Below are 19,461 nucleotides of genomic sequence, written 5' to 3' on the forward strand. Positions count from 1 at the left end.
TGAGCCCCTCTGGTAACTCAAATTCCTTGAGAAGCACCCTGATCTTTTTCTTCACTCTTGTTCTTCACCTTCTTGTTGAGATCAGTGTTGATCTTCCTGTAGAAGTCATCATTTAGCAGGCTCTGTACTTTCTCAGTGTAATCCTTGTGGGATAGAACAACAGTAGCATTGCTTTCGTCAGCAGACTACCTAACAATCTCAGGGCACTCTTGCCAGTTCCAAACCCTATATTTGCTGGTAATGTTTCACTTCAGAGTCTTAGTGTCAATCAATTACACTGATGATATCTGTGACCGGTGTGAACCACATCATCAAGGAGCTGCATGTTAGATTGGTGACAGTCTTGCATGGGGTTGCCAATGAGAGTTTGTAAACGAGACATGAAAATTTTGTTTGACATCCTGTAGCCTTCCGATGGGTGGAATCGGCTGCCTCCCAGGTAGCACCATCAATTGAGTCCCAGGTCAAAGAGTTAAAATTATTTGCCAGTTGTAAATATAGTTTTAAAAGTTCTTGAGAATTGTACTCAAGGCTCCAGTGGATAAAGTGTACCCTGTCACATACCAAGGCAAGTCTGGCCTGCTTCTTGATTCTCCTAGCTGCATTACAATCAATGTAATGCTTCCAGAATGAGATTTTCACTCTGCAGCGGAGTGTGCACTGATATGAAACTTCTGGCAGATTAAAACTGTGTGCCCGACCGAGACTCGAACTCGGGACCTTTGCCTTTCGCGGGCAAGTGCTCTACCAACTGAGCTACCGAAGCACGACTCACGCCCGGTACTCACAGCTTTACTTCTGCCAGTATCTCGTCTCCTACCTTCCAAAGCGAATTTGTTGATCAAACAGTCCATGGCTGTACTGCCAGCCCATAGTGTTACTCAGGCACAATACGATTGGCGATTAGATGTGTCACAATTGTCAGGTGCATTTATGAAGTGAGCTCCTGAGGGCAAGTGGCCAACTTACTTCAAACCGTTCCTTCCACAGTCTGCACCTGAGGGTGCATGTCTGCAGTGGCCAAGACATTTGCATTGTCATCTGTGGTAGTGTCAATGTAGTTGCTGTGTCCTCCGCGGTTGCCAGATCCTTGTGTTCACTGAGTGTCTTCTTAATTAGACACAGTGCTGGTTCCAAAGCCTGCTGACATTCTAGCTGCAGTCCTGATTGATAACAGTTGCTTCTCTAATGATGCTGTCCTAATATTTGGATATCTACGGTAAAATCGTGGTCTGCTCATATTCCATCGCATGATTCTCTGACAAACAGTGCTGTGCAATTGCCGACTTGTTGAGGTACATGAGTCGAGTGTGCCACTGGTATTCTTGACGTTGATCTTCCCCATTTGGTTTTTCATTATGTGGAGGACACATTCAGCATCTAGCCCCATGAAAGGGACAAACACCTTGACTTTGTTGTACATCTGAAATCGATACATCCGAACATCACATTTACTATTGAGACCAAAGAAGAAGACAGACAATTCCTGCACGTCATGGTCAAGAGGAGAGATGGCACTCTGGTCCATGCTATGTATTGAAGGAAACCCTCACTGACCTCTATTTGCACACCGGTAGCTACCACTACCGTCTGCAGAGGAATGGGCTACTAAAAACACTAGTACATAGAGCACACACCATCTCAGATGCAGAGAGCCTGCCACAGGAACTGGACATCTCAGAAGTGTGTTCTGAAAATTGATACTCAGAGTGGCAGATTAAGTGTGCTCTTTGCCCCACTGCTACAGTACAACACGTGGAGATGGGAGAAATTGCAGAGCTAGAGGTAGCCACAGCCTTTATACTGTATACTGGCATGCCATCGGGAACAGTGGGCACGTACTGAAAAAGCACTGTATAAGAACGGTCTTTTGCCCACCCAATAAAACATGGTTATTATTGGAACTTGTCAAAGATGACTTTGGTTTGCACAAGGCTGGGGTATATCAAATTATGTACCAATGTGGCAAGACATGTATTGGAAAAACAGCGTGCACCATTGGAGATTGATGCTGAGAACACCAGCAGCACACTCAGCTAATGTACCCCTAACAAGTCGGTGGTTGCAGAGCACTGTTTGTCAGAGGATCATACAACAGAATATGAATGTACCGTTATTTTAGTGCCAACTTCCAAATACTGGGACAGTGTCATTAGAGAAAGCATTGAGATTTGTACCAGGGATAATCTTATCAATTGAGACTGTGACTCTAATCTCAACACCACTTTGGAACCAGCACTGTTTCGTATTGACCACTGGCGAATACCTTATTGAACAGTGGTTACCTGTGTGAATGAGGTTTGCCTGTTTTGGACACACTTGAGATACAGGCAAAGATTGTATATCTAAGTGCATGTCTGTTCTCTCTGAAATAACCACAGGTTCAATTTTATGGCTGTCTGCTGGTATTTAGGTAATATGAATGGATTGTGGGTCCCTTGTCGCTGTATTCTTGTTTTAAATTTTAATAATGTGTTAAGGATTGTGTTACTCTGGATATTACCCAGTTGCTGTGTGGTTTTACGTTGTTGTTTCAGTGGTATAACCATCGGTGTGCATCGACCATTGTAGCTGGTCATTTAAATGGAGGATGACGCTTTGGTGTCGGCCAGTTTCAAAAATAACCGATAGTGGGGTCACTGTGTTTACCAGCAGACTCCAGTTCTTCAGCGAATTTAAGTTGAGTATTTTATCACTTGTTCCTGGTGAGGCCGAGGCACCCGTCTTTCCTTCTTCACCATTCCTTTCAGCTTTCATTCCGGCTCGATCTGAGTTCCCGTTTCCACACACCTCTGATGTGCCTTTACTTGTCACTGAAATTTTGTAATACCTGAAAGATGCCTTTCATTGGACTGGGTTTTTAACATCTTATTCAGAGTGGCTTCTGCTGTTATGTCTTGCTTCTGTGGAAGTTTTTATCAGTACACCATTTCTTGTTTGCATGGTTCTTAAGATTTATGTAAAGAGGGTTTTAAACTTATTTATTGTTTGGGGTGGGCTTTGATGCTCGTAGACATTTTGTTTCAAATTCTAGGGCAATTATGTATATTTTTCTGGGGTAACAGCAGTTTGCTGTTGTCGTGTAATTCTTAAATAAAATCTGTTGGAAATTACAAGCCAGAGTTTGTGTTTGATTGATAATTATTTCTTTATCTTTATTGAATTGAAGTATCCTTGAGTATATGTCTCACGTCTCAATGACACACACACACACACACACACACACACACACACACACACACACACACACACACACACACACACAGCCATTAACAGCAGCAAAACAAAACAAAACAAAACACCACATAAACAAACCGCATACAGCAACAATAACACAAAGAGTACATGAAAACAAGAAAGAAGATTCAAGACCGTGCACAATTACCCACATGCAAAAACGCACACATCAAATAACAAATGTTCTCAAATGAGAAGGGATAAACATAGCATTCAAAACAGACAGTAATCAGGAATATACCTACTGCAATGCAAAATGTGATGGAAGATATGTAGGGTGAACCAGCAGAACATGTGACACTCAGTACAAAGAATATATTAGGGAATGAGATTTTCACTCTGCAGCGGAGTGTGCGCTGATATGAAACTTCCTGGCAGATTAAAACTGTGTGCCGGACCGAGACTCGAACTCGGGACCTTTGCCTTTCGCGGGCAAGTGCTCTACCGAGTCTCGGTCCGGCACACAGTTTTAATCTGCCAGGAAGTTTCAATATATTAGAGCATAGGAATATGGGATAAGCCATTCCACTTTTGCAGAACATTTAAGAGAAAATAAGCACAAACCTACTACAAGAGAGAAAGACATGAAAATAAAATAAAAAAGAAAGACATCTCCTAACCTTACAAGAAAATTACTGCATACATAAAACAAAGGCTGAAAGGAAGATAAGACTACACAACCAAGTGAATATGACTAACTACTGACTGTTTACACTTATTGATCACATAATACACAGTAATTCCAATAGATGATCACAAATGTCATTTCTCTCCCAAGAATATAAGTATAGGGGAAGAAATTTAAAAAATAAAGAAAGGAGACACACACACACACCTTACATCAGCATGCATATAGCCACAGAAAAAAAAATAGAAAGCAAACCAACCTGAGAAAGTTGGCAACACTTACAGAAACAAATGACACGGTACACACAGAAAATGGCGGTTGAAGTGTTATATATTGAAAACAGTGACCAAAAGGAAAATTGGAAACTTTCAACTATTTTGCTATCTGAGAGAAAGCGGTTTGGCTTAAAAATAATGAATTACATGCTGATAGATAAGTATTTTTCCATTTTATTATGAAATCCTCAATGAACCATATTTAAATCTGTAACATTAATCTGTGTATGGAAAAGAAAAAAAATTGTGTAATATTTCAAGAAACCCATTGAAGACTCCTTGTAACAATGGCAAAACGCACCTGGGTGCACCAGATATTTTTCTTTTGAACCATTGTATTTCATCAAATTGTTTGCTTGCTTACTTCCATATGCTACAGCAAAACTGGAAACACACACTATGTTTTCCACTAACTTAGTGGAGAACTCTCATTTAATACAAAATTTTAAAACTGCATATTAGATGTTTCAATACTTTATTGACTCCACTCAATCAAGGAATGCAGAGCTAAGCAACTTTGGCTACAGTCTAACCTGGGAGGATAATATCATATTTCTAACCTCTTCCTTCATACTACGGAAGCACTATTTCATGAATCTGATGCACAATTTCTTTTCTGTTAAGTATTAAAATCTATTTACATTAATATCATTAGAAACAAGGCACTAGCCTCTCAGTTTTGATTACAACAGGGCAGGTAATCTGTTAGGGTCTTTTGAACAATGTTTAAGAAATCCAACATAAAATAAATTTGCAATGTTAACTTCCCATTGCAACTTCCCGATTAGAAGTAAAGCATTTCATAGCCAAGTTCTCTAGTAGGCCACTTCTCACAAACTTTGATGACAGTTTTTCAACATTTGCATCTACATCTACATCCATACTCTGCAAATCACTGTGAAGTGCATGAGAGAGGGTATGTCCCACTGTACCAGTTATTAGGGTTTCTTCCCGTTCCATTCATGTATGGAATGCAGGAGAGGTAATTCTTTGAATGTCTCTGTGCATGCTGTAATTATTTTAATCTTGTCCTCACAATCCCTATACAAGCAATACATAGGGGGTTGTAGTATATTTGTAGAATCATAATTTAAAGTCAGTTCTTGGAATGTTGTTAAAAGATTTTCTTGGGATAGTTTACGTCTATCTTCAAGAGTCTACCAGTTCAGTTTCTTCAACATCACTCTTGCTCTCTTCCAGGGGTCTAACAAACGTGTGACCATCTGTGCTGCCCTTCCCTATATATGTTTAATATCATCTATTAGTCCTATCTGGTATGTGTCCCACATATTTGAGCAATATTCTAAGAATGGGTCGCACTCTTGATTTGTAAACAATCTCCTTTGTAGACTGATTGCAATTTTTAGTATTCTACCAATAAACCAAAGTCTGTCACCTGCTTTACCTAAGGCCGATCCTATACGATCATTCCATTTCATATACCTACAAATTGTTACACCCAGCTATTTGTATGATTGGCCGATTCCACCTGTGATTCACTGATATTACGGTAACATGATACAACATCTTTTTGTTTTGTGGAGTGCACAATTTTTAATTTCTGAACATTTAAAGCAAGTTGCCAATCTTTCAGCCTCCTTCAGACAGTACTTCACTGTCTATAACTGCATCATCTGCAAACAGTGTGAGGTTACTATTAGTTATGTCTGTGAAGTCATGAACATGCAACATGAACAAAACGGATGCCAACACACTTCTACATCTGATGAGTCTTTCTCACAAGCTAAGCAATGTATCATTATCATTCTTTCGATGTGCTTGTCTTCTGGTTAATACCTTTTCTACTTCCGGCTGTGACCTATCCTCACGTACGTACTATATTCCATCCCAAATTTTTCACTCATAAAATTAATAATCTATACAACTGAGCTACATGACCAATAACAACATCTCTAAGATATAAACAGTGAAATTTTACAAGATATACACCAGTAAGGCATTGCGTGAACTTTACATTACATTAGAGTGAGTGAAATACTGGATGAGCTGTTTCCATGTTGCATTAAAAAGACTGATTTGGAGCTGATTTTGCATAGATCAACCTTGTATATACTATTATAAGTTCACTGTAAACAGGCTGCCAGTAAATGCTAGAAATAAAGAGTACGAAAGCAACAGCCATTCAGTCTGTGTGGGAATGAAATTGTCAGTATGGATTAACTGAATTAATATGTTTGTTATGTTTCAAACCATTTGGCTGATCTGTAGTGAAATATCTATATTCTGTGAAGGAAGCTCCACCACCAAGTGAAAGTACGAAGAAATTGACCATGTCAGTAATTAGGAGGACTCAAATATGGAACTTTCTCTGTAAAAGTCATCTATAAAATCGTGATACTTTTTATTCTACCTTTTTTTCTCCCTCAATGCTACTATTCCATAGTTCACTACCTGACACAGCAATTAATAAGCTACATTCATAATCACCATTCTGGGCCGCAGTGTTGTAAACTACGACTAACAACATAAATGACAAGTGAATGAATTCTTGTCTTTAATAGAGAACCAATTCAGATATTTAATTGGTAAGGTGAGACAGTGGTTTGTCAATTGAACTGGCATGGGTGTAACTTTACTGGATAGCAGTAATGTATCTGTCATGCTGTCCGAATTGAAATGATTGCTAGGCAAAGATACTGATGCCCCCTACCTTTAATTGACACTTAGGCCAAACATAGCCCAGTCATTAATGTGAACTATGGGGCAGAGGGGTGAGGGGAGTGCTGGGATGTTCTCCAAAGGGTCTAGTGGCATATCAACAACGGGATCAGCAAGTTGCAGAGAGTGTGGAATGTTGCACTTGGAGGAGGCTCATCAGTGTCTTAGACAGTTGACAGCTCCAGCTGTTGAGCTTTTTTGCACAATAGCTTACTTAACAGCTGCAAATAAGAACTCACTCAATAAACTGAGAGTAACTCCAGTATATAAACACGAGCTCATTTTGCCCACTCGCATAAGAGAACTGAGCAGGAAATGCTGGGTAGGTAGAGTCTGTCTGTAAAGTGAAAAGTGAGCAGCACTCATGGTGGAAGGAAGTTGCCTTTCCTGGGAGAACACTACAGCTGCTGTAGGGGGTTACTAAGAATCGAATTCTACCCTGCAGCCTGAAACTGTATGCAGAAATTTTTGTAGATTCTATTCATATGCATTACCTGTGTTAGTGTAGTTATTAATTCATATATGCATTCCATGTAGTATTAATGCATTTTGTGCAAAATTGACACTTGCAGGGCATGCCTGTGCTCTGCGTCGCCTGTCATTCATTAGGCGCAATTTGGGGGCTCGTATAACTCCGTGAAACAGTCTGTAGTTTTTTTCTTGTGACATAGTGGCTTGGTTAAGATACAGATTTTGAGTGTCTCGCAGATGACATCCACATCACAATAATTATGTTCAGGTTTCCATGACATTTGCAAAACAAAAACACACTGTTCTGCAGCTAACTTTCTGTGTGCTATTTATCATACAACACCACACAACATAATCTCAAACTGCTAGTGTCAAATGACTTATGGGTACTACACACTAGTTAAATCTACAAGTGATAACCACTATGCAAGGCAAAACAAAGTCTAAGGATCACTAGTAAAAACTGACAAATGGAGCCACTCGAATTTCTCATCCTCTGGATGCCAAAAACTATTCCTTTCTTGTGCTACATTGAAAAATTTCTCACAATACATGTCGAGTGTGCAGGAATGTCACCCAATTCAACAGTAGCAAACAAACTAATTTGAATTATGTTGATGTCCTCAAAAGCCTGTACATTCCGGCACTGAGATCAGCTGCATCGAGACCGCAGACCATACTAGCATACTGTTTTGAAAAGATTGGCAGTGTTGGGCCACTGTTAGACTTTGGCAGAATGACCTGATGTTGGCCACTGTGACTGCAGCCTAAGTAGGTGCGGAGTTTGAGAGTACGAACTTCATGTAACAGTTCACTTTACCTAAAAATGACTGATTCCTTGATGTTCTTAGACGCTCGCACCTTATCAGTGACAAGGGCTTCAGCAGACCCTTACCCAATTTGTGCACTTGTCAAGATGACAACACAGGTTGTCATCTTTAAGTTGAGCAACCGCTGCTACATAATAACATTGTTGACATAGTACGCACAATTAGAAACTTTACGAACATGTTGTTTCATTCACTCTGAAAGTAAATAGTTATATTAATGTCTGCTAAAATGCATGCTGAGAGTTAGGATCTTCTGTTTTTCTGTGTTCAAAGGCAATTTTAAATATTCTTCTGCAGATAAACCTTGGAAACATACCGTCCCCCAGTAAATTTCACCAATAATTCCTTAGATCATGGAACAGGATAAAAGTCTATTAAACAAGGTGCTAATGGTGGCATTAAAATTATCACATACTCTAATACTCCACAGGAATTCTTCACCTTCAGTGTTGCTCATTGACTAGTGCACACGATAATACTTAAACCACACATCCTATCTATCTCAGCTTTTACTGTTTCTTGTGTAACAAAGGGGAATTGACATGCCACATAAAAATATTGTCATAGAGCTAGTGCCGTATGTGCACTCGAAGATTCTTCATGCAACTCAATGAGATGATGAACAACTGTTGATATTTGGTGAACAATTTTTTAAGCCATTAAGAGAAATGTTGAACAATAGGTTTACTTGACAATTAATCGTACAACCAAACAGGAAAATCTGTATAATTAAAAAATGTTAACTGCTGACACTTCCTGGCAGATTGAAACTGTGTGACGGACTGAGACTCGAACTTGGGAGCTATGCCTTTCACAGGTGAGTGCTCTGCCAATTGAGCTACCCAAGCATGACCCATGACCCATCCTTACAGCTTTACTTCCACCAGTACATCTCCTATCTTCCCAATTTCACAAAAGTTCTCCTGCAAACCATGCAAGACTAGCATTCATGGAAGAAATGATCCTTTCTTCCAGGAACACTAGTCTAGGATGGTTCGCAAAAACTGGAACAACAACTACTACTACTAGTAGTAGTAGTAGTAGTAGTACACAAAGTAGCTTATTGTGGCCTGAGCTACCGATGTTGTGTGCATGAGGTGTTTGAATGAATGGTGTGTGTTTCTCTTTTTCTGACGAAGGCTGAGGCCGATAGCATATGTGTAAGTGTCTTTAATTGTCCCTGTCTGCAACTTGTTCCCTTTGTGGTGAGCAGCAATCTACCTTTTCCTACATTGTTCATTCTACAAAAGAGTAGATGAAAAATAAAGACCTACATAATTTAATATTAATGTGCGGATGAATAAATACAGAAATGAGTTACAGTTAAAAGGTGATTGCAGACTAACCACATGAAGAGAATCTAACAAAGACACTACGTTCCAGAACCAGGAAGTGATTCATCCATGGAGAGAGATTCAAAGTTTGAAAAGCTTGAGGCAGCTCAAGAACAACAGTCACCCAGCATATCAGTTTGAGAGAGATGCAAGACAGACCAGACAGAAATCAATAATGAAATGTCAGAAACAGATAAGATATGAATACCTGACAAGTCAGAAGAGGCAGAGCAATACAAGCTTATGATAATGAAGGCTGTACTTGGAAGTATAAATGAATGACAGTGATAGAGGACAGAGAAACAAACATTTGGAAAGCCAAAGTAAATAAAAAACCATATACTGCAATATTTGAAAGAAAAATTAAAATTTAAAAGAAATATGTGACAAGATACAGGGAAACAGTATCAAAAATTGAGGGGAGGAGGAGGAGGAGGAGGAGGAGGAAGAGGAGGAGGAGGAGGGGGCAGCAGACAGAAGAAATCAGTAAGTATGTAGTCAATGACACAAATGATTAGAATTAAGTTAACACCAAATAGTTGATGGGAACCAGGCACTTTCCAGCTAAGTTCTCAAGTGTGAATGAATACAAGTAGATGAAAAATAAAGACCTACATAATTTAATATCAATGTGCAGATGAATAAATACAGAAATGAGGTGACTGCAGAGAGATATGAGGATAGGGAAATGTTTTGTATATTTTGCCATATGATATCCATATCACTCGTTCAAAGACTATGAGCACTTATTATTCTTCCAGTGACAAAAGCTTGAGAATAATGACTAATACTTGTGTAGTATTCTGACAGAAACTGGCATTTGTCAGTTTGCTGTTTCTGCATTCACTAAGAATAATTAAGCTCTCATTTTACAAAGAATGCATGATTTGTGATATATTTAATGTAACAACTATCAATTTCCATAACTTACCATTTGGATTGCATGGTTGTACAGAATTCTATCTGCAGTGATACTAGTGCTTGATGGATCTACTCCTGCTTTTTGCAGAAGCCCAGGAGTATTTAGCTGCTTGCACTCATTTAAACACTGGTGAAATTTTGAATTCAACATACTGACCACTGCAAAGAGGAAAACAAAAATGCTGAAACACTGTAATGTGACACTTTACTTTTTATATGACGTACAACAAACTACTCACATTTATGTAAGTTTAAAAACAGTGGGCTGTAGTGATATTTCTCTCTTTTTTTTTAGAAGTGAGCAAGAAATAACACGCATAAATGGAAAAGGCACAGTGACTTAACACAGATGTTACTTGAATAGATGAAGCAGTTATGGTGATCATTCACTTAAAGTGGGAAATCGGATTCGCATCCCAGTCCAGCACAAATTTTCACTTGTTGCCACTGAATTATTTCAGTGCCCACAGACGTGGCTGATGTCAGTATTTCTCTTTCATTATATGTATGCAGAATCATAAATCTGTAGTGTCTGTTCTTTTGATCATGTCTGAGAGAACAGACACCACACATATAGTAACTGATGTCACCAATAAAATGGTAAGAACTTTTACTCCGTTTAAAAGGGTGTTTTTACAGACAGTAAGCAGCTGAAAATGACAGACACTCTATGTACACTGTCTAGTCTACAATACCCACAATTATACTATTATACAGTACTGAACACACTGATACTACAGCGATAGAAAAAATAAAGCACTGTCTGAATGCTAGGCTGTAGTGTTTTTTTATTAATAAAGCACACTAAGCAACAAATTCAATGCACAATTTTATTTTTTCCAATGCCGACAATTACAATTACAATCATTATAGGAATTGTTGAAACATATAAGCAATCAGAAAATTTCAGAAACAGAAAATTTACGCAAGCTACATCAAGAGTAAATTATTTTCAAACAATATACAAAACAAATAACTTAGGTTCTGACATCAGTCAAGGAAAATAAGATGATAAAAATAGTCATAAATGTTTTGTCAATGTTTGAAAAGAAAAAGAGAAAATTTCTGTTTCCTATTACAAGTATCACTAACTTCAACTATGCGACAAATTAAAGAGTAGTACTGGCTATGCTCGACATGTAGGAGGGGAAGGAAATTATTATGAAGACATCCATATTCCTACAATTTATTATCCAATAGAAACAAATAAGCAAACCACATATATTAGGGAAGAGATGAGGAATATACAAAACAGCTATTTTGCAACATTTATGAAGTCTTGCATGCGGCATGAACAAAGAGTAATGGGAATTTTTGTTTTTCTTAAAGAATCTTTATTTATTCACAACATCAACTTCATCCTGTTCAAAGTAATCTCCCTGAAGTACAATAATACACTTGTGCCAGCAACTTTTCCAATCTTATAGGCAGCTCTGGAACTAACTTTTGGTTTCGGTGTTCAGCTCCTTTAGCTAAGTGATAATGTTTTTTATCTCATCAATGGTGGCAAAACAACATCCTCTCATGGCTCTCTTCAGCTTCAGGAATAGACAGAAGTCACAGAGGGCCATGTCCTGAGAAATTACAAAGAACTATCGAGGTATGTAGGACGTTATTGTGATTCAATTTCCACGAGTGGTTTAGTCACAATTCTGGTTGCGTTTTTTTTTTTTCACATGTGGTAGTACTTGTCATTTTTTTTTTTTTTTTTTTTTTTTGTCTCTTACGGAGGTTTCAGTTGGGATGATTAGGCCTTTGTTTTGACATCATACCTGCATACCCGTGTTTTTACTGCCTGTTAACCTCCTTTAGAAGTTCTCGATTGTTGTCAACTTCATTCAGCAATTCCTGAGTGTTGTCTATTAAGTAATTTCAGAACAAACTTTGCTTCTACATGTTTCATGCCCCTAACATCTGAAAAAATTGCTTGGCATGAGCCAAAGGATATGCCAACATCCCCAGCAACTTTTCTGATGGCAATTTTCCGGAACCATTTTCTTTACTTCTTCCACACTGTTGTCAACAATGTTAAGTTGCAGACAGGCATAATAAAAAGATAATTACACATTAGTTTATGCCAGAAGGCTTCGTCAGAAGAGGAAAAACACACACACACCCATATTCCTTCAAACAAGCAAGCACACCTCATGCCCACATGACCACCATCTCCAGCAGCTTGGACTGGAATGCAACTGACATGTAGAGTGGTAGAAGAGTATGGGTGGTGGGAGAGGAGATTGCTGTCTCACAGAGCAAGCAGGGACTAGACTGTCTACAGGTGCAGCATCAGGAGGCTGTGGGAGGTGCGGGGGAGCCCAAGCGAAAAAGGAGAGGTGTGGGGAAGGGGAAAGACGGCTGGGTAAAGGGCTTGGGGCATAAGTTATGTTATGTTTGGAGACAGTAGGTTACTCTGGGTTCAGGCCGGGATAATTGTGGAAGTGGAGAATGTGCTGTAAGGATAAATGCCACCTGCCTGGCATTTACATTGTCGTGATGTGCTACAGCGTCCAGGGCATTTGTCGTCTTCCTCCTCTTTGAAACATTTATACCAATTGTAAACTCTTGTCTTACTTATTGTAGACTCACCAAAAGCCACAGTCAACATTTTGAATGTGGTGCTGTATGTTACTCCATATTTCATCCAAATTTAATGCAAATTCTTTGATCCACCTTTTTTTAAAGCAAATATTTGCTCAGCACTCGAAAACACGTATCACCTTTTAGAGTGACAACAGTAAACTAAATGTTTAAAACAACTGAAATTGTACACACACACCAGAAAATGTATACCAACAAGATAAAAAAATTTTTTTTGAAAATTGGATTTATATAGACACCAAAATTAAAAACTTCCAGTTACTTTTTGATAACACCTTGTACAGAGACAGTAAGAACTAAATTCACTTAAAAACCCAGGAACTTGTAGAACAGAGTAAAAATGTAAATATTTTGTGCTTATCAGGATTCTCAGCTGTTACATTATATATATTGACATAATTAGCACCCACAAAAACTATTGCTGAAAATTATTTATTCTGCACTAAAACATATCTATATTAAACTGCTCATCAACTGCCACAGAGCTGACTGACTTTTATGAAACTCATCACACTAATTAAAGATCAACAAACACATACTAATATACCATCTCATTAGTGAGCAGTCTTGTTCCTTTTTGTAAGACCTTTTGTAACAGGAAAATTACATATATAAGAAGAAATGATAATTATGACTGGGAGTAGATAGTACAATCTATGTGCAAGGAAACGTTAAGCTGAAATCAGTTTTCAGTTTGTTGACTGGTTATCTTTGCATGCTATGGCAGAGAAGATATTTACTGCACTGCAACAAACTGAATGTGCTTGACCTCTAGGGAATGCCTATGCTACAGAAAGATAGAACAAGAAACTAATAATAATAAGAATAACAACAATAATAATGGTGGTGATGATGAGAAGACATGTAGCAGAACTACAACCATGATATGAATCTCCCTTCTGGTAAACATCTGCTGACAGTACTCTGTTGCTGTTCCCATCTGTTTGACACATTTCAGAGCAAAGTATGCCTCCCAAAAAGTAGATATCAAAACTCAAATATTGAAACAATTTTCAAATTCAACACCTGATTGTATATCTCTGGGGAAAAATGTGTAACCTAGGTGAGCAATTAATAATACCGAGGAAGTACGGTTACTAATATCACCAGGATTATCTTCACTGCTCAGATTCAAAGTTACATGTTTGTTTTGTAGATCTTGAATGTGTTGATAGTGTTTATTCTGTCAAGAGTACCACTTAAATCCAACAGATGATTCCTCTGTGAACCTTCCAGTGATTCATTTCGCACTGTCCTTTAGTCCATAGCATATACAAGGTAATTAGCAACTAATATTTTGTTGTCATCAACATTAGTGCTACTGCTATTACACAAGTCTAACTAGACAACTAACTCAAAGTCAGAGTTTCCTTGTGCAGCACTCTTAGTTGTCAATACAATAACTGTCTCAAATATAAGTTTGGACAAAAATCAACAGGAAGAAAGTTAAGAAACCAACCCCTTGCCACAGGGGTCATACCTCTATGGAAGCAACAGGTACAAGACCTGCCCAATTCACCCAGCTAATACATCGAGTCATATACTAGCTCTGCTGCAATCACTGCACAGCATTTTCTTTGGGCATGACCATCAACCAGCTGTACACTGGAACGAATGGCCACTGCCAAACTGTGGTCAAGAACAAAGTTGACCAACTAGTGGCACAATAGGCTGCTGAGCGCAACTTGCTTGAGTTCAATGGCTGCTTCACAAACCATGCCATTTCAACCCTTCCTCCCAGCACCAGTTTTTCTGAACTATGTAGATGATAGTTATCCTTGCAACATACCCTTCACTCCTGTGATTCTCCTGGACTCAATCTCTGCCAAACCACTGTACCACATTCTCTACACAATATTTTCTGCTTCCCCTGACTTGTCATCACCTCCTCCCAATGCACACATCCACATCATGTTCACTGTACACTACAACTAACCGGCTCTAATACCTGTGTGTCACATGCCTAACCCATGTATCTGCTATCCCTCCCTCTCACATTCCTAACCTGCATACCTGCTGTCTTCCTCCAATCTGCTAGCTACCCATCCCCAGTCCCTCCTCCTGTTTCCTGCCTCTTTCTGCCTCTACTCACCCCACTCAACACAACACAATCCCTGCCTCAATCCACCCACCAAGCTGTGATCTCAGCACTGTGTGTCCAACCGGCAAATGAACATGAACTGTGTGTGTGTGTGTGTGTGTGTGTGTGTGTGTGTGTGTGTGTGTGTGTGTACACACTCAAGCTCATGAAAGGATTTCTTCTGAAGGCTAACTTTTGTCAATGACCTAACACGTCTGCTATTCGGTGAGTGATCTTATTCACTCTTAAATTATTTACATTCTGTCAGAACCATGGTTACACTTTAACGAAACATCAAACAGTTACTTCCTCATAAATTACAAACCTTAACATGAATGAGAGTACACTACCACTGAAGAGAACTGACATCAGTTTTGTTAGCTTTGAGACAGCCTGACAGTTGTTTTAAGCATGCCAGCATTTTTGTAGGCTTGTTCATAATGGAGACTGCATACATTAGCTAATTAAGAATAGCTAAATGGCTTACTTTGGAACATAAAAATCTTATTTCTGGAATTTTAAGATAAACAATATAAAAAAAGCACACTCTGCTACTCAGCACATTTGAGCAGGCATCTTCCTCCGTGTGGCCATATGTTATTCTATCCCAACTCTTCCATTGTTTGGATTTTAAGGTTAATGAGAATTTAGTTTCAACAGGGTCCACAGCCATGATAACCTTCTTGAAAGCAATGAGTTTCCTGCACTGGCTGTGAATCCTGTTGCATTAAAATACTGCAAAGAATGCCTTACAGGATTTTTGGTGAGGTTGTTACGTACCACAGGAGCAAAGTCAAGTTAGTGAATTTAAATGAAAGCATTCACTTTAATAGGAAGTGTCTTACTAATAATGTGACTACCACATATGTTAACATCAAGATAAAAGCTAAGATGAGTGTAGCTCAACAGACTGAAAAGAAAAGTGAACTTTTATGAACAAGGGCAGATTCATGATAAGTTTAAAAAAAAAAAAAGTTTAAACATTAAACTATACCTTATAAATTTAGCACTTGATAGGCAGTCAGAACCTACCCAATTAGAAATCATGTACAAGGTAGTTCAGGAATATATTCAGATGCAAACAAAGTAGTCCCACATAGACTTAACAATAAAATAATGTCCCACTGTGAGGCCAGGCAGAATAATCATGGAAATACCATAGTGCAACATGAAGTGGAATGTAATTTTGCATTTTATCAAAGAAAAGCAAAAAAATTTGGAGAAACAATCCAGGAATGTCAGTCCTAAGAATAATTACATAATATGTGAAATCAGTATTAAACTAAAAGTGTAGAAAGCGATAACAGTTGGGAAAGACAGGGGAAACACAGTCATTATCATCTAACATGATGAATACGTAGATAAAGTGTATGAATTCTCTGCTAACGACAAGATCATTAAATTTGATAAAGAACCTAGCAAGAAATTCAATGCCTTGAGCAGGAAAGCTATAAGGAATTCCAAATTCCTTTTTAAAGATAAAAAATAATATCCCTTCTTGCAATAAACCACAAGAAATCTATGCTGAATGCACAAATGAAAACACATAAACAACATAATTCCATCTGCCCTATCATGTCAATGTACATAGTCCCACTTATTTATTAAGCAAAAGCTTAACAGTTTGATCAAAAGACTACATATATGAATCCACACATGGAGTAAAGAATTCTGAAGAGATGATAAATGATATTCAATATGACAAAATCCCAACTCTAACACTAAGCTAGTGTTCTTTGACATCACCAAATTACACACATGCATCTATAGCACAGTGTATCAATATCATAAGAACTAATTTGCATAAATACAAAAAGATTAGCAATGAAGAAAAGAACAAATTTAACTACCATGGCTGGTCCTCTCATATAATTATTTTGCATTTCAGAGTAATGCGTACACACAGCAAGGGTAGTTCCACATCAGGCAAGTTTGCACACATTTTTATCAATCATACTCACTGCATTTCTTTTTCAAAAGTTTAAACAAACAGCTGAAAAAATGGTTCACTATAAATGTTATACCGACAACACACAGTATCCTACTGTATGGCACTGATACAGACATGATGGGTTGAGGACAAAAATACATATATCTGAAAATGATCGAGGGAGATCAAATCTAATCATGTATTTTAAAAAATAAACAATAGATTAAAATTGTTTTGAACATTGGTCATGTTTGATAGTTCTAAAGATGAGATTAATGTTATGTTTCTCCAACTGAACAGCATTCATAGTAAGATAAATTTTATGTTGGATCTAGGGCAACGCTTCATTTCTTGACATCAAAACATTAAATTTTTCATAAAGCTACAACAGATATCATTATTCACAATTCATCTTGACATCCCTTTTATTCACAATTCATCTTGACATACCTTTCATTCTGTGCTATGAAAGTTAATAAATGTTTCTCTAGGAAAAAAAAAATGAGATTGATAAGGAACTTCAGATACTGAAGCAGATTGTGAGGAATAACAGATACAAAACAGGTATGGTACAAACAATGTACAATAATAATGGGAAGAAGGGAAAATGAACAATAGGATAACACTACTAAAGGAACCAGAGACAGGAAAGCCTTTATACAGCGTTTTACCCTATCTTCACAACATCTCAAGTAACGTCACGAGAGTATTCCATAACACCAAAATAAAAATAGGTTTCTACACATAGAACTCTCAAGAGAATGAGACTGTAGCACAATACTCAAAAGAATACCTCAACTCTTACATTCAGGTATCTATAAAATTGACTGTGGAACATGTGGTAAGTTCTATGTACGTCACATGGGCAGAACATGTAGTGAAAGGTTTAGGGGACTCAAATTATGTTAGAGAGGCACGAGGCACATAATATAGCTAATGGAATGCAGATCCTTCATAAACTGAATAAAAAGAAAGTTATGAGCATTCTTGAGGAGGTAGAATTATGTAACAGTTTTCACAAACATCCTTCAAGTAATGAAGAAATCAAACTAAAACACTCGAAAGTTCCTAGAAAACTTTGATCAGATACTACATACCATTGGACACCTTACAGTTGTTTTGCAAACTTTATAGTATGTAACTACCAGCCCGTTATTAATTACTTTAATTATTTTATTTATTTCCTGTCTTTTACCTGGTTTCAGTGATTCCGTAGTTTAGTTACTATGAGGTATGAGAATTGAATGTGGGCTTGTACATTGGTGAAGTGTTTTCTCTTTTGATTTTAATGTATCCTAATGGCTATGTTTTTAAGAAGTAAGATACTGCTGACAAAGGCCTCAATGGCTGAAAGCTTTAATTGTGTGAATCTTTTCGTTGTGCCTATCGCGACTCAGCATCTCCGCTATACGGTGAGTAGCAAATTTCCTTCTATGGGGTTGGGGGTTGTTTTGGGGAAGGAGACCAGACAGCGAGGTCATCGGTCTCATCGGATTAGGGAAGGATGGGGAAGGAAGTCGGCTGTGCCCTTTCAGAGGAACCATCCCGGCATTTGCCTGGAGTAATTTAGGGAAATCACGGAAAACCTAAATCAGGATGGCCGGACACGGGATTGAACCGTCATCCTTCCGAATGCGAGTCCAGTGTCTAACCACTGCGCCACCTCGCTCGGTTTCCTTCTATGGTAGTGTTACATTCCAGAAGAAAGTTCATTTTTTCTGTGTTAAGTGACAATATACTTTCCCTGACAATTGTAAAACTTATGAATATTTTGAGTAGATAAGGTTTTCTACACCAGCACAGAACTTCCCAGCACTTCAGGAAATGAAACCCAGCCAAAAACAATGTGTTTTGGAATTGGATGTGCGGCAACTTGTACACTTCATATTTTTTTATTACAAAATTTTAGTGTGGCGAATTTAACAGTTGTATTAGACACATGTTTGCAATGTATGCTTAACAATTTGGAGACCAAGCCCAAGTACAGCCGTGGATCACTATTTTCTAGACACACTAATCACCTACCACTCAAAAATTAGACTCATTACATATGAGATCAAGGTGCGGGTGTCCTCTTACCTGTCCTTGATTGGTGCTGCCTTCTGTTGTCTATTTATAGAATTACTTTAAAAGAAACAGCAGTGAACATTAGAGCTGTTTTGAGCATGGTTCGGAGAAGGCAAAACAATTCACTGGCAAAGCAAGCAGAAAAGAAGCAAACTGTATAGCTCTGATTGCAACATATCTCTCTGCACACCAGAACACTTCAACTCTTCCACAAATAAGACAATTACTGGTGAAATTGCTCAAAAACTCACCTCACACTTTTTTAAGGATAATTATACTTTTTACCATCATTATTGCACAATTCATAATCTATGAGAGAACTAAAATAAATATGATTAACTAACCTTGAAGCCTGATCTTTTTTAGAGTGTGTTACCCTTTGTTGTTGTTGTGGTCTTTAGTCCAGAGACT

General features: G+C 38.1%; 1 protein-coding gene across 1 annotated transcript in view; it reads right to left on the reverse strand.

Moving 5' to 3' along the window:
- The window catches only part of LOC126259433 (serine/threonine-protein kinase unc-51), a 176,981-nt gene that overhangs the window by 24,807 nt on the left and 132,713 nt on the right, over window positions 1–19,461 (reverse strand). The window contains exon 19 of the mRNA XM_049956246.1: window positions 10,386–10,534. Coding sequence (XP_049812203.1) covers window positions 10,386–10,534 — 149 coding nt within the window. The remainder of the gene's footprint in view (window positions 1–10,385; window positions 10,535–19,461) is intronic.

This window comes from Schistocerca nitens, chromosome 1 (assembly GCF_023898315.1).
Source record: "Schistocerca nitens isolate TAMUIC-IGC-003100 chromosome 1, iqSchNite1.1, whole genome shotgun sequence".
Lineage (NCBI taxonomy): Eukaryota > Metazoa > Arthropoda > Insecta > Orthoptera > Acrididae > Schistocerca > Schistocerca nitens.